This window comes from Centropristis striata, chromosome 5 (genome assembly GCF_030273125.1).
Source record: "Centropristis striata isolate RG_2023a ecotype Rhode Island chromosome 5, C.striata_1.0, whole genome shotgun sequence".
NCBI lineage: Eukaryota > Metazoa > Chordata > Actinopteri > Perciformes > Serranidae > Centropristis > Centropristis striata.
Window position 1 is genome coordinate 35,470,604 of NC_081521.1, and position 16,198 is coordinate 35,486,801.

General features: G+C 37.4%; 2 protein-coding genes across 4 annotated transcripts; one reads left to right on the forward strand and one right to left on the reverse strand.

Moving 5' to 3' along the window:
• Nucleotides 1-3,234: 3,234 nt before the first annotated feature.
• Nucleotides 3,235-9,876, forward strand: nemp1 (nuclear envelope integral membrane protein 1). 3 transcript variants are annotated; one of them, XM_059333326.1, is made up of 9 exons: nucleotides 3,235-3,384; nucleotides 4,517-4,638; nucleotides 5,603-5,819; nucleotides 5,904-5,976; nucleotides 6,058-6,151; nucleotides 6,236-6,350; nucleotides 7,325-7,550; nucleotides 7,824-8,000; nucleotides 9,048-9,876. In XM_059333326.1, exons 1-9 carry the CDS (start codon nucleotides 3,273-3,275, stop codon nucleotides 9,202-9,204), a joined length of 1,293 nt encoding a protein of 430 aa, XP_059189309.1. In that variant the 5' UTR covers nucleotides 3,235-3,272; the 3' UTR covers nucleotides 9,205-9,876. The 3 variants fall into 3 exon arrangements, with proteins under 3 accessions (XP_059189309.1, XP_059189307.1, XP_059189308.1); XM_059333324.1 differs by having other exon boundaries at nucleotides 3,259-3,384; nucleotides 9,623-9,876; XM_059333325.1 differs by lacking the exon at nucleotides 9,048-9,876 and adding an exon at nucleotides 8,910-8,928 and having other exon boundaries at nucleotides 3,259-3,384.
• Nucleotides 9,877-11,325: 1,449 nt separating this feature from the next.
• On the reverse strand, nucleotides 11,326-15,916 carry ormdl2 (ORMDL sphingolipid biosynthesis regulator 2). The gene is made up of 4 exons (XM_059334233.1): nucleotides 15,784-15,916; nucleotides 14,146-14,319; nucleotides 13,099-13,250; nucleotides 11,326-11,977 (listed from the first exon to the last, which is right to left on the reverse strand). The coding sequence occupies exons 2-4, from the start codon at nucleotides 14,317-14,319 to the stop codon at nucleotides 11,842-11,844; spliced, it is 462 nt and encodes a 153-aa protein (XP_059190216.1). The 5' UTR covers nucleotides 15,784-15,916; the 3' UTR covers nucleotides 11,326-11,841.
• Between the last annotated feature and the right edge of the window lie 282 nt (nucleotides 15,917-16,198).

The following is a 16,198-nucleotide window of genomic DNA, read 5'->3' on the forward strand; positions in this document are numbered from 1 at the left end:
TGGTAACATAATATATATACACTACCGGTCAAAAGTTTTAGAACACCCCAATTTTTCCAGTTTTTTATTGAAAATCAAGCAGTTCAAGTCAAATGAACAGGTAAACAGGAAAGGGTACAAAGGTAAGTGGTGAACTGCCAGAGGTAAATAAAAAAAGGTAAGGTTAACCAAAACTGGAAAATAATGTACATTTCAGAATTATACAAGTAGGCCTTTTTTCAGGGAACAACTTAACTCTATGGAGTCTCGGGCTATTTTGTCCATTTTTTAATTCATGCTCAATAAAGAATTTTAAATGTTGCAAATGTGCATAAATTTCAGAGTACACTGAGACATTAAACTGTATATATGTATATATATATATATATATATATATATATATATATATATATATATATATATATATGTATGTATGTATATATATATATATATATATATATATATATATATATATATATACATATATATGAATTTTCTTGTGTGTCTTTTTTTTAATATTTGAATTGGTTGTATATTATGATGAAGCACAGAACCCCCAACATAATATAAACATTATATTGGCCATTAGCTGCCCTGCTCTCTAAATATCAGTGTCAGACAATGAAACACCAACATCAATCAGATTTAGTAACTTGTGTCATTGTTCTGGACTGTGGCAATATGCACATATGACAGTTTAAGTGGTGTTTGGACATTTGAGCCACTGTGACTGTGGACACTGTAGATAGAGGTATCTGGGGATGAATGGACAGTAATTTGTTGCTCTGGCAACCTTTGTGATTTGTATTTGTTTTGCTCCTAAATCCATTTTTCCCCTTATCTTTTTGTCTGTGCATGTATTGTGTGTAAGTTAAAAGTGACTCAACACTGACTGAACCCTGTGGTTCCCTCTTGTGAATGGACTTTCCATTAATTTCAGGATATTGACAAAAACACAAACACCTATGTACATTTTCTGAGGGGGAGGAAATCTATCATGTGCAACAATCTGTTACTTTGCAGCAGATAAAACGCATAATCTAGAAACTGCTTTTAATTTTATTAAGTCAAAATTGTATAACTAGTTTTAACTGACAGTAAAGGTTTAATGTCCATGTTAACATGCGCTGGCTTCTGCATGTCACGTCGTTGCCACATAGTGTTATTATGGAGATGTGATTAATTTATGTAACCTGAAGATTTATTACCCGCTCTAATTGTTACAATCATCCGTGTGTTTTTATGGTTCAAATCCGATGGCAAGCAGAGCTTATCCTTGTGCAGCCTCCGTATCTCTCCTTGTATTTACTTACTCCACCAACGTCAAACTACAGGTGCTCCAGTTTCCACCTGAGCTGCACTAAATAAGCTCTTAAAATAAGCTACTCGGAAAAGTGATTAGTCACATTACACTATTAAAATCTAAAATAATGGACACTTGGTGTAATGAAATGATGTTTTAACAAAAACATTTTTTCTTGGTTTACAAAAACTTAGCAAAGAGTTAAAAAAAAAAACAATTTTTTTTGCATATTTAATCACAACACCTTAGCCACAATTGTAGAACTACCAACCCCCTCCAACCGTATTAGCAGTGCAAGGGAGAAGTGAGTAATTCAACGAGTAGTTTAGCTACATTTCACAGCAGTTTGCTGATAATTCAATTACATTCATATTAGCATAATAATTTAAATAGTTTAAATATTTCTTTGTCCTTTTGTGTAGGTAACTACTGAAACCACAATCAGTTTGGAGCCATAAAAGGAAAGGAATTGTTTTCCCCCATTGCTACTTGACTGTAATTAAACCCCTTCTGTGAAGACATGTGCAGTCCTCATTTAGCCACCACAACACACTTGACCTTTCACCTTTGTGTTATGCATATGCTTAAGGGCGAGTGCTCACACAGCGACAGTGTCATAGTGGATAAACCTAAATATTTATTAACAAATGTTCAGAGAAGTCGTTGTAGAAGTACCTTGTCAACTTGGTGCAATACCCCCACCTGGAGTTTCTGTAAGGCAACTATCCGCCTGATGGACATAAAACCAAAGCTGAACTGTTTTACAGTCTCATGAAAAAGAGTCTTCATGTTTCTTTGAGTGACATTTTGCAGGTAAAGGACAGGAGGGTCTTGACACTTTGGGCCCCGGGGCCCGTGTATGCCCGTTAAGTATTTAAGGTAGTTTGAACTAAATTTCTCCTTAGAGTAGCTTTACTGTAGTTCAAATTCCTTCAATGACAGTTCACTGGTAGCTTGCAAAGCTATGCTTTAAAGTACATTCACCAACATGGAATACTAGTATTTTTAAAAAAATCAAAATTATAGAATAGAAAGCCTTCATTGTCATTGCATAACAACGTACAATAAAGTTTGGATTGCTGCTCCTCATTTGGGATAGTATACTAAAGGCAATATAACACACGCAAAAGGCAATAATTTAAAATGTAAAATATGTAAGTACACAGAGTTGTCTTAGGAGGATATTCAATGTCATGTGCAACAAATAGCAGCAGTAAAACAGTAAAAAAAAAAAAGAAAAGGAAAAAAACAGAAAATGTACAGTGACAGGCATTTACTGTAGTTGTGGTGGAGCATATAAATTAATTTTATTTTAATTAATTTACTTTATTTGACTTAAAAAAAACATCTGCTTTACTTGAGTATTTAGATTTTATGTAACTTTATACTTCTACTCCACTACATTTGGATGCCTGCTTAATTTACTTTTCAGTTCAAGATTTAACATTAAAAACATGATACATTTAAGTAATTAGACTTTTTTTTTTAAATTACCTCATAAAAGTATATTAAATAGTTTAAATGAGCCCTATCTTTACCAAATTAAAATTCTGCTTTCATAAATGCATCAATATAAATATTCCAATTATATATTTGTGATATATAAAACTATCTAAGTTGGTCCTTTCTGCATAACGAGTTCTCTTACTTTTGATACTTTAAGTACATTTTGATGCTGATACTTTTGAACGTTTTGAATGCAGGACGTTTAGTTGTAGTGGAGTATTTCCACAGTGTGGTTTTAGTACTTTTACCACTTTCCTGAAGTAAGGGATTTGAATACTTTTTCCACCACTGATTTATTCTAAACTGTTGACTGTATAAAAAAACATGTTGTAAAGCTTGGTTTTAGAGAGGCGTTGAACGCACCCTGACAATGACGACATGCAATCTGACTCCGTGATTGGCTGGACGGCCTGTGACTCAACTGAGCTGCGACAAGCGGAAGGGGCGGGACAAAACAAAGGAGGAGGGATATGGTGCTATCATCATGGCGGGATGCATGAAAATGAGAAACGGTTTCTCCCATATAAGTGCTAAATTAATGGTTTTCACGGTGCTTCTTATCTGTTTAACTCAAACCTCAGGACACAAGGATACAGGTAAGAACCAGTGTCAGGCAGCAATAACTGATACCTGATTTATATTTTATTTTAAACAAGAATCATTGATCAGGCTAACTCATGTTAGCTTGTGGAAGTGAAACTGCACAGAAGTTATTTGATGCTAGGCTTTTCTCCCAGCCCGGAGACTGCTGTCTGTTCTCTCATTCAGTCTCTGGAAATAATTTATTTTAAAATTAATCTAATGAACAAACTGCTGAGAACAAATGCTATGAAACCTAAACTTGGCCGAGCTTAAAAGCCCGCCCCGCCCTCAGGTTATTCTTGTCCTGCTAATTATAACAGCTGTGCGTCACTAAAAAAAACACTAAAAGGTTCAAGGTTCAAGGTTCAAGGTACTTTTATTGCCATTTATGTAAAAAACAACAACATTGGAATTTGTTTCAGTAGTTACAGTGTGTGTGTTTTAAATAACATATAGTGCAGCTAGACAAAGACAGTGATGACACAACAGACAGATAGTGCATATGTAATGATCGAGGTAGTAGTAATAATAATAATAATAATAAAGTGCAATGGGGACAACGATGGTAATATTGTGGGGTCATGTCTCCCTTCCCTTCTTCCCCCTTGTGTTTTTGCCCTGGGACACGTTCTTATGTCTTTGGCATACTTTGTGTAAAATGTAATTTGACAGAGATGGTTTTCTATAACCTTGTGTGACTTACTTAATAAAAACATTTGATAACAAAAAAAAATAAAGTGCAATGGGGTGGGCATCAGTCCTAGTTCAGTTCAATGGTCAATGACACTCAGATGACATTCAGTGGGGTAGGGGTAGGGGTGGGGGTAGAGGACCAGCCGCATTGATCAGCCTGATGGCTGAGGGGAAGAAGCTGAGGCGGTGGCGGGTCTTTGTGGTCCTGAGCACCCGCAGCCTTTTCCCAGAGGGGAGGGTGGAGAACAGGTAGTTCCCTGGGTGTGTGGGAGCTAAGCATAAAAAAACAAACAAACCCTGTTTTACCTGCAGAAACACGCATGTGAATCTTTTAAATGTGATGTTCATGTCACAGGTCTCTCTTACAGTAAAAAAAAAAAAAAACAGTCCAACTTATAAAGTAACGTGATGTAATATTACAATAACATGCATTTCTCTGCTTATCAAACGCAGGAAGCAAAAATCCAGTGACAGATATCCAGGATGGACAGGTGTACGTCATGTCGGGGTCCAATAGCTTCTGTTATAAAAACACTGTGGTGCCAACTTGGAGGCAAACGTGGACAAGAATTCAGGTAAGTTACATGGATGGTGCTAGTGTTTGAATTCATATTTAATAGACGTTCTAAATCATAACGTTTTAGCTCTGCCCCTCAATGTTTGCATGTTGGGGCTCTTTCTATGTGGTATAAAGTTTAAATATGTTGTGATCCATAGGGCTGGGTACTGAACTCAAAACTGAATTGCCTCTGGTATGGAGAATTGAAAAATATCTTGTCATTCGGTACCAAATTTCAGTCCTTAAGGCGTAAATCTCTTCACCATCAGTGGACCAATAACAATGCAGCATGCTGGTACTAAGATGTAATAATGCTGGTGTGTGTGTGTCTTTCAAAGTACATTTCAAAGGTGCAAAATAGCTGGAAAGGTACTAGTACTTTGTTAGGAAAAAAACAGCCTTTTACAACAGAGAGGCCCTATTTTTTTTTTTTTACCAGGACAAGGTAATTATTGGCACAACACAAAATAATTAATAAACAAACAAAAAAATCATTGTATGAATAAAAATATTTTTTGTTTAATAGATAAATTAACAAGTAAAAAGACTGATCAAGAAGAGAAAAGAGAAGGAGATCCAAGAAGGAGATAGCTCCTAGACTCTTGTGGAAGCGGTTTGACATAATTCTTTCTTTTTTAAAAATTTGAAAAATGCTTTAAGAAAGCGAAATTACTGCTTCATACATAGAAAGTAAAGATTTTTACCATAGTGTATAATGTTGTAGTTGCGGTTTTGTTCAAATGCAATTTCATAAAATTGGTATTGATCATTCAGGATATGGTATTGAAAAATGTTGATACCCAGATTTGGTGTTCCCTGACATTAAGAAACTACAGAAGTTTCTATGTTCAAGTGCCCAGGATATAGTTGTAATACTTTTTTTTTTTTTTTTTACAAGGGGTTACATCTTGCAGCATTTATTCTAACAATTCCTTATTGCTGAACTGATTAGGTCCATAATAACAGAATATTTCTGACAGGTCAAAGTGTGGAGTTCAAACGTGTTTAAAGTGGTAACGGCGGAGGGTGAGGAGGAGCTGCAGGAGCTGGACCGCTTCAGTGTCTGGGGCTGGTTTCAGAGTTTGTTACGGGAGCGACACAATGAAACCACCATCAACGTCAATCTGTTCAAGCAGAAGACGTGCTTCAAAGTCGATCCTGCTGACAAAACCAATTACACTGTCAAGCCCCTTCGTAGTAAGTGGACACATTAACACAATGAAATTGATGGTTATTTATAGATTATTCACTTTTCCACACACTGTTATTTTTTCCTTGCAGAGTTTGATATCTATCTGTTTTTGGTGTTCCTCGTCGGAGCGTTGTTGTTCATCTTTGCGGGGTCACTCAGCAGGTAATTTTTGTACTCATGTTTCATTGTTATGACTTAACAGGATCATTGTATGTTAATAACAGTTATTTCTCTTAAATATAGGAGTCAGATTTTCTTCTACTCTGCCGGTATGAGCACAGGCATGATCGCCTCTCTCATCATCCTCTTTTTCATTTTGGCGCGCTTTTTACCAAAGGTAAGGAGTTTCTTTACATAAACATGATTTTATAGGTAAATAAATTTGGCCTCATATATAATTACTGTACCCTTTGTGTTGCAGAAAAGCCCTTTTTATGTCTTGATTGTTGGCGGCTGGTCGTTTTCTGTTTACGCCATCCAACTTGTCTGCAGGAACCTTGGCGTGATTCTGCGAGAACACTGGCACGTGGCACTAGGTACAGACACTTTATTTATAAAAATATTATATAGAAACTTCAGAACAAAGCAAGAATCTTGATAGCATTTCAAAAAACAATTTTTAGATCAGTGAGTATGAAAGTAACCCCTTAACAATCAGATGGCTCGTGGGTGAGCCTGGCTGACTCTACATTTAAAGAAGGTTTACGGATATCATAAAACTAGAAGACCCAAAGAATCCATTGGCACCATGATATGATCGGGCTGGGCAGTTATCGGAAAGCATTCATAACCTCTAACCGATGTAATCTCGTCCCTGATGATTATTTAAATGTATTAGTCAACATATTATCAACATGGAGGAGAATTCAAACACTGAGCCAACTGAGCAACTCATGGCTTGTACCCAAGGTAAATGCCAAAGCTGTCATTTCAACCCATTTTGGCTTTGGGGAAGACCCCAACAAACAAAACGAACTCAAATGTAAACACTGCAGAAAAACAGTTTGCAAGAAATGCAAGGTTTTTATTTTCTACTGTTTTAGAGAAGTTGATTTCTACTTGAAAACTAAATAAAATGTGGCGTATTCAATAGATAATCACAACATACTTTTTTAAAAACATAATCTGTTTGTGTTTCCTAAAATGTCTTTAAAAATCACTAAGATATGCACTCTTTCTTTAGAAAATTATTGCAGCTTTAATAGCTGAATATATTTACAGTAGAGACCACGTTAGTGAACTATGAGGGGGAAAAAACAAAAAGAGCGTAATTGAGATAAACTGTTCAATTGATTGTGATATTTATTTAGGGGTTAAAAACCACTAAAATTAGGCTAAATCTTGGCAATATAAATGACATGGTCATTTTCAAAGGGGTCCCTTTACCAAGAAAAAAATGCAACATGTATGATGGGCTGCATGACATAAAAACATGTAAAACACTATATAATTTTGGAGCAACTTCTTCTTAAACACTGTAATTAAATGTCTCTGTTTTGTCTTGGGTCAGGTTATGTAGCTGTGGTGGGCTTCATCACTTTTGCCGTTTGTTACCGTTACGGTCCTCTGGTGGACGAGAAGAGCATTAACATCTTGTCGTGGACGCTGCAGCTACTTGGCCTGTTGCTGATTTATTTTGGGATTCAAATCCAGCAAGTTGCCTTCGCCATCATCGTGGCGGCCGTGTTCTCCAAACATCTGGAGTACCCGGTCTCTCTGACCGTTGCTGCATGCCGGTGGGTGTTCACAGTGCTGACAGAAGGTGGCGTAAGAGTACAGTGACATATTTGAAACAGTTCACATGCAGTTTCTGTTATCTAATACAGTGTTTTGTAGCTTAGTGTTTGTAAACAAGAGTTTCACACATATTTTAGCAACTATTACTGTTGAAGGTCAAAGCAGTGATATAAAAGACCTATGTCCAACTGCATTTTACTTTTAGAATCAGTCATCATTTTTATTTCTTATCATTTGGATTTTTCCTACTGAGCACTTGTTGTGTTGTGCAGGAAAATCAAAAGGTTTTTCCACTGGAAGCTGGAGCCGCGTCGCCTGTTGACTGAGGAGGAGTTTCAGAAGCAGGGAGAGGAGGAGACTCGGCGTGCTCTGGAGGAGCTGAGGAAGCACTGCAACAGCCCAGAGTTCAGTCCATGGAAGACAGTGTCCAGGCTTCAGTCCCCAAAAAGGTGCCATGTCTTTAACCCATTGAAGCCTGGAAAGCGGATACGTCGTTTTGTAGTATTTGTATAAGCTCTCAAATATTTTTTGAATTTAATTTCTATCTGCTACAGAGGCTGAAACATCTATTATTTAGTAGAAGCGTTGACACTTCTGTTGAATTTCCAGAGAAACTTTAGGTTTTAGGGGCTTATTTTAAAATCGCCCAGAGGTTTTACAGGCGTTTTAGGCCTCAATGAGTTAATAATGTATTGGTTGAGAATTAAAGTATGAGTGCCTTTATTGATTTGATATTGATCAATAGGGTGATTTTACCTAAATTAGTTTCGGGGTTATTGTCGACTGTTTGATGATTTAATCTGAGGAGCCTGATTCAACTGGGAATCTCTGTTGAATCATCACATTTGGGGAAATGCAGTTATGACAGGATCTTTCCCTTTGGGGTATGTGGGCGTGCTGAAAGTCTGATTTGACAGAATTTCTTGGTTTCTCAAAATAAATAATTATCATAATATATAGTATATTTGTCCTAGAGAGACTCTTTCTAAGCAGACATTGTGGGGGCCAAACTTTCAAATAAAGAAAATATAATGTACTTAGTACTTAGCCTAGTTAGCCTATTATTGTTTGATATTTTCACTTTCTTAACGAAATTCATGCTATTTTTATTTGCCTCTATCAGTGTCACCAGACTCCATTTAAAAACATGGGGAAAGCATAATGATAACGAGGTACTTAACTAGAAAATGTTGTCAGACTAAATACCAGAATGCATTTTTTTCCTCCTCACATTTTCTGAATTAATTCGATTTTTATTCAGTTCATGATCACAGGTCAACTCCCAATATTCACACAACAGTAGTGAATGGAAACGAACTATCATTTGCATTTCTTTTTTTTTGATTTTTCAATTTTAGATAACGTTTACGATACATTTGGATGGAAACCTGGCTAGTAAGTGGCTGTGTAGTAGGAAGGTCCTCCTAAAAGCAGTGCATGGTTTATTTATTGTCTAAGACTGGTATTGTTGCTGATATTGTCACTTTATTCCACAGGTTTGCCGATTTTGTTGAAGGGTCTCCTCACTTAATGTCAAATGAGGTATCTGTCCACGCACAGGAATACGGGTTTGGAGGATCTTTCTTTGAGGATGAATTTTTTGACACCGATGACGAGGAGGACGATATAAAGCCAATGATGAAACCTGAGTGAGACGGCACTATGTGAAGAGATATGTGAAAATAGAGTCACTTATATTATTGCCTTTCAGAAAGGTGGCGGGAGAAGAGCTCAGGACTGATTTTTGAGTGATTACTGTGGAGAAGACTAAAACAAAAACCCTGGATTGTGATTTCAGTCACAAGAGGCACCTCACTGACAGTCACACTGTGGTCATATCTATTATCAGTATAAAAATGGCAAAGTAATGTAGCATCAAAGAATGTGCACTAAACCCAGATCTCTTTTAGGGAACAAAGTTCATGTTAAAATTGAGGTTTCAAATACAGTGATACTTGGTGATGGGGACCTGTTTTAAAAGGTCAAAGCAAGTGAACTTTTTACTGTCTGATTGTAGTTTGTGTTGTCTTTAGCTTTGGAAAAGTTTTTAAGTTTTTTTTTTTTTTTTTAGTTTTCAAAACCTACAGTGTTCACAGCCGTTGGCACTGCAACAAACTGCAGTGAGAGCATCCAGATACATGTCCAGTACAACATGTGATACCTTCTTGCCTCTCTGAACAGCAGCATGATGTGGCGGTTATTATTCTAGCTTTCTGCTCGGGGAGCAAAAGTTTGGTCGGGTTTGTATTTCGTTGTTTTCATTTTAATGTACAGAAATCTGAGGATGTATCCCCAAAGTATTTTGAATAAAAAATATATATTTGAGCTTTGATGTGCATGCAGTGGCATCATTGTATAATATAATTCAGACTAAAGGGTTTCAAACTGATCCATGAAAGGGCAAATTAGTTTGATGCTCCTGTGTTAAAGGGACACTTCACCCCAAAATAAAAAATACATCAGTGTTTAAGTTTGTGGAAGACTTATGTGCAGGTATTTGGTTAGAGGAATTGGGTTTTACATTTTTAAATAAAAAAATATGCAATTTCACATGGAGCATCCATATAAGTTCTGGCCCAAATTTGGGAACAATTGCTCAAAATGTATAGCAAATTTGTGACGAATCAAAAGGTAGATCAAAAATGTTAAGTTCTTTGTGATAGTATCACCGTCAGGCCTTATTTTACCGCATTCAACACTGCTCTCACGCCATAGGTGACATGAGGTATGTGTGGAGTGGAGCTGCGATATGCAAAGGACTCTCAGATTATTTGATTTAGTTTGATGCCCAGTGGGAGTAAGATGCACATAAGAAAAAAACGTCAAACACCTGAAGATGTTGCATTTGATTAGAAGTAACACAGCATACAGTTTGCAACTGCGTGTTTGGGAAATGAAACTATGAAACCACAGGATTATCAATGGCATCTTTTGTTTTCCCTTTAGTTATCTAGATTACAAAGCTGTGTTACTTTAACAGAGTACCTCTTATCAAATGTTCTGAGTTCACGTTAAATTAAAAGTGGAAGCAGAACCTTGGAGGGGGAAAATCTGCAGTTGATGAGCAAAATGTGCTGTTTAAGCGAAACAGCGTTATCTAACATCAGGCAGTTCTCAGTTAATGTTGCAGAAAAATAACATTTTATTCATCCTTTCTCTCCCACTCTCCACTTTCAGTGAGCCATATCTGATGACATTTAGCCCAGCTGCATCACACCACCGGCTTCTTTACAATCAATGTGAATGTCCTCATAGCATCTGAAGGCAGGGAACACCCCCAGTAACTGTAACTGTTGCAAATGATTATGCTCGATTACACAACATGTATGACACATCTGAAAGTGTAAGCATCATTTGCATGCTGGATCAGGTTGGCATACTCAGCTATCAAATTCACATGCTGCATTTCCTCTGACTTACTTCCTCCCAAAGAAGGCATCACCAACAGGGAAATCTGTTTGGAACACAAACATGACCACATTGCATGAGGAAAAGGGGGGAATCCCTCAGATATGTGAACATATTGCACAGGCTGTGACAGCCCCCTCAGCATGGTGGCTTTATGTAAAGTGTCAGGAGTTCCCCACCGCTGACAAACTGACTTACAATCGATTCTTACAAACCTACACAAAAAAAGGAATTTGCAGTTTTTCAACTTGACCATGTGGATTCGAGAGAAGACCATATTTGCACAACCTGTAGCTCTCAATGCTTGTTTTTGAGTAGAAAAAACAAACCGATTTTAAAGAAAACAGTGAATTACATGAGTATGTGTGTGCACGACTGCAGTGTTTATTGTAGGCGTGTAAATGCCTGCTGCATGTAAATCCTTCATAGTAAATCTAGGAAAAAGCATGAAAGAAAATGGAAACTTGCAAGTGTCATTCAGATGAAGACGAACCACACTGCCACAGTGAATTCATTCACATTTATGGCATCAACTAGACAGTTTTACAGACGTGCAGCCAGCGCAGTTTGTAACAGAAATCATCTGAGAAAAAAAGGTCACATTCGAAAGCAGTACAGTTCAAATTTGCTCTTTCTTGAAGCCAAAGTGGCTTTTTGACAAACATACATCAGGAATGTCAGTAAAGAAAAAATTACTTTCATAAAACAGCAGCAGTGCATTTACTTTTTTTTCAGGCTGCAAGAGGCAGCACAAACTGCAACTTTCATATATTACTCCACACAGTCTGTACAGTTTAGACAAATCCAACTGGTTCTCCTTTCCGTAACCTCTAAACAGAAAACTAGAATTCCAGTGTTGGTGCTTAAAATCCAGTGTTCAGTTCAGTATTTGTTGATCCCAAATATCCGTACTCCGTGAAACTGAGGCAACTTTGGGAGGAGGACGCTAAGGAGGGAGCTCGTGTTGATTAGGAAATGTGTGGGATCGTATTTTGTGTAGAAACTGGCAAGAATATACCTGCAAAGGGAGAAGAATAGTGCAGATGTAACATCAAAACATCAGGATCAACATTAATATTGAGGAAACACACAAGAAAAACCCTGAATTTCAAATACATAAATAATGAAAATACGCTCCACTATTAACCATACATATTGTTTCAGTTTCTGTGAGTTTGAAGAATTTACTGAGATTGAAAATTGCAGCAGAAAGTCTAAAATAATTCAAATAAATATTGTTTGTATTTTAAATCTTTCATGTTTATGTTCTATTACAATGCCTTGTATTTTATCTAATTTCTTGCAAACAAACAAAAGTTGTGTTTACATTTAGTGTTATGCATTGCTTAAAATCTTGAGGTGAAACAAGTGTGTGAATTCAACAATCTTGCAAAACTTTTTTTTACACTTTCATTGTTTATGTATGTTTCTGTTGTTGTCTGGTGTGGCAACAGGAGCAGCACGTCGGCTGAAGTTACCAGCTGAGCTGTAACCACGGATGTTCTTGCTTTGATGTGAATTAATTATTTAATAAAAGGTAACGTTGTGGCGTCCCTGTGGCCTGTCCAGAAACGTCCCTGTTGCTGCAATGACGTACATACATGTTTATATCTGCGGGGTTTTACTATGTATTTTGTGCGAGAAATAATGTATTATTATATTGTGTGTATTCTTATATTTGTTTGAGGAAGTGGGGACAAGTTTGGGGAAATCCAAACAAGGGTTGCTGGATAGCTGGCAAATTCTGCACATTTTCTTTCAGTTTTGTTTAGGTTTTTTTGCAAGCAGTATTGCATGGGATTAATCATGTTTATCTTTGTGTAATTTGCAGCGAGTGAGCGGCTGCCTTGGTGCATTCTCCTATCTGTTGATTTAGGAGGTACTTTAATTTATTTTTAGGTTTAACACATATTTAATCAAGATGCAAGTTGGAAACTGGCATGTGAACATGATCACATGATCACGGACGTTAAACAATGTAAAAAAAAAAAAATATTCCGTCCGGCCTGAGCAGGTGAGACAAAAACATTCCAGCCAACTTCTGACATATTCAACTATATATATGTTGATCTGGTCATCAGAAGGAAAGAGAAACTGAAAACGGCCCAGCTCTGCAGAGGACTTTTCAAAAATACTTACAGAACAATTGGTGAGATAGTGAGGAATTTGCGTGAAGATGTGAATTGGACACCATAGTCCATCTGTTCCCAGTGCGTGAGCAGACGAGCTTTGCCTTGGTCTGGTGTCTCAAACGGAGTGCCCTTCACTGTGTGTAGAAACAGGTACATCACCTGCCAGAGGACCAACACAACTGCTATTAGCCACAACGATAGACAAGCTTTCCACACAGACGAGTGACCATGACCTGTTGAGGCGTTTTTCGTGCTAAATGTGGGCCATGCAGATTATAACACACACAAACATGAGTTTACTGCTTTGTTTCCCTGAGCTATAAGAACACTCAACAAATAATTATTTGCAATATTCTTGACCGCTGCTTTTATTTATTTCTGCTATACCTCAAGTGCAATTACCCTTCATGTTTTACTGCTTTACTATTATACCTTAGCTTAGACTCTTTTTAAAGCACTAATTGAGTGGTACCCATAATATCATTGTATTTCATATATAATGACAATAAAGCTTTCTATTCTATTTTATTCTATTCTATTCTGTAGTCTGTTTGACAGCAGAGTGAGATCAAGCACACACACTTTTTTGCTGTCGGTTAAGGCTGCAAATTAACCGGTCAAAGTTTTCTGATGTTGAACTCCGTGCAATGTGAATACACTTTGTCACCAGAAATGAATGTTTTAAATTCTCCTTCACTGGCACAGAATGGAAAGAAAAGGGGTCGAATTGCTGACAATGTTTTTCGGATGTTTGAACTTACCTTTTGAAGTTCAGGTGTAGAACTGAATCATTAGCTGTCTTGAGGAGGATATTCATCCAAACTCACATTATCAAGAACTGCCAAGGTGCTTTACCTATTTGCAGGTTTACTGCATATTTAATAATTTATAGCTGAAGCTGTTGCAATGCCAATTATTTATACATTGATGGTGTTTAAGTGGTTTCATAGTTAAGTGGGAAAGGGTGACAAAGTGAAAGTTACTGTTGCCCAAAACTGGAAAATAAACACTATATATTTCAGTTATTTTACAGTATTATCTATCTTTAACTGACCAGGTTGTGGATAACGTTGGTGAGAGTCCAGACGAGCGGCACAGTGAAGAAAGGAATGCTGAGCAGGACGATGTGCAACACGACGGTCAGCAGCAGGTAAGTGAGCCATATTCCTCTGCTGTTCATCACCCTCGTGTTGGGGTTCACCTCACTGTGAGCGACGCCCACATTCATCTTTAACACAGAGGGGAGACACAGTGTTAAAGTTCAGTTCATTGAATCGAATTGTACCTTTACAATAAGGTTTACTTCAGTTGTGTGAATTTATTAGACCTGTTCTGCAACTTTTACATTGGTGTGGCCTAGGCCTAAAACAATCTGTTGATTTATCTATAAGTCGGAACAAATTTTCATACTTTTTTTTTTTAACCACTCTACAGCTAATGTATTGCCGTTTGGGAACTTATGAGAGGCACGTTTCATTATGTCATGGTGTAGAGGAGTAAACGGGGTTGGGGTTGGCGGTGGCACATCTTTAACGGTATATCGTTATATAATTTTTTGTCAAAATTGTTTTTTTTGCGTAAATCATCTCCTCATGATGACAGCCACCTATGGTAAAATCGCCTATATCCTCAGTTGATCAGATCATGTGATTTTACCCCTTTAAGATAATGGTCTATGTCAAGTGTGTGACTTAAGCGGATTTATTATGCCTAAGTCAAAATAAAATGTGACTTTGGCAATTTTTTTGAACATGCCTTTGTGACTTAAGCAAAATCTGGTAACACTTTATTTTGAAGGTGTCTACATAAGAGTGACATGAGCGTGTCATAAACATGAAATGGGATGTGCCATGAACATTAATAACACTTTGAAGTTACATTAATGCTCATGATACTTGTCATGTTTCTGACAGGCTTGTGTGACTCTTGTGTAGACACCTTCAAAATAAAGTGTTACCATATCTTGCTTTAGTCACAAAGGCATGTTCAAAAATTCAAAAGTCATTTATTTCTCTTAAGTTACATAATTTACACACACTGTTATTACTATGCCAACAGTCATCCTTTGTTACATCCTTTTGAGTGAAATGATCAATAAATGTCATATGTTACACTTTTGGTGAAGTTTTTTGTGTTTCCTGCAAAAAATGAGTTAGGCGAGAGGCACGTTTCATCACGTCATGGTGTAGAGGAGTAAACGGGGTTGGGGTTGGCGGTGGCGCATCTTTAATGGTATATGACCTCGGGGGGAAGACTCCGCCCAACTAAACAGTTCTATGTGATAAAACAAACGCTTCCTGCCTCAGGACTCCCCTAACGTATACAGCTAACTACATCTAGCCACAAACACTAAAAACAATTAAGAAGCAGCGTGTAAAGCTACAATAACGTTTGATTCTTGAATGTCCAAAGAGAACATAACAGTAACCGTTCACACAAAGCCCAAATTATTTAACTTTTGGCTTAACAGTCAGCTTTAAATGGTATATCGTCCGCCTGCTAGCTAACAGTTTAGCTGCTATCTACAGGTTGACGTGCTAACGGCAGTTTAAAGTGAACCAGGAAGTGACGGCTGCAGACGCCAAGTCACCACTGAAGGGCTAAGAAACTCGTGTTGAATCGTGATAAGTTAGCATCGGCCATGCAGCATTTCTAGGTTTAAAACTTTACATTTCAACGGAGCCAACTTTACCTTCCTGTGCTGTCGTGGCTCACCAGGAAATTCCTTGTTTTTTCTTTAACCCCGCCTTCGTTAGGTTTGGGCTGGTTCCTCTGCAGCAGCGGACATCTGTCAAAACTCCTCATCGGCGGCAGGTAAACAAAGGTGAGGGGGCGAAACAACACACGTTTTAACAAAAAGAGCAAGTCACCTCAAAGAATTTCCCTGGATCCCCCAGAAAATGTGAGAAATATCGTCACATTGTTAAAAATAATCGCCTAAGTAATTTTTTGTCAAAATTGTGTTTTTGTTGTTGCCTAAATCATCTCCTCATGACGCCGGCCACCTATGGTAAAATCACCTACATCCTCAGTTGATCAGATCATGTGATCTTACCCCTTTAAGATCATCACTTCTTTGACAATTTGCCACATTCATAGTCATCAGA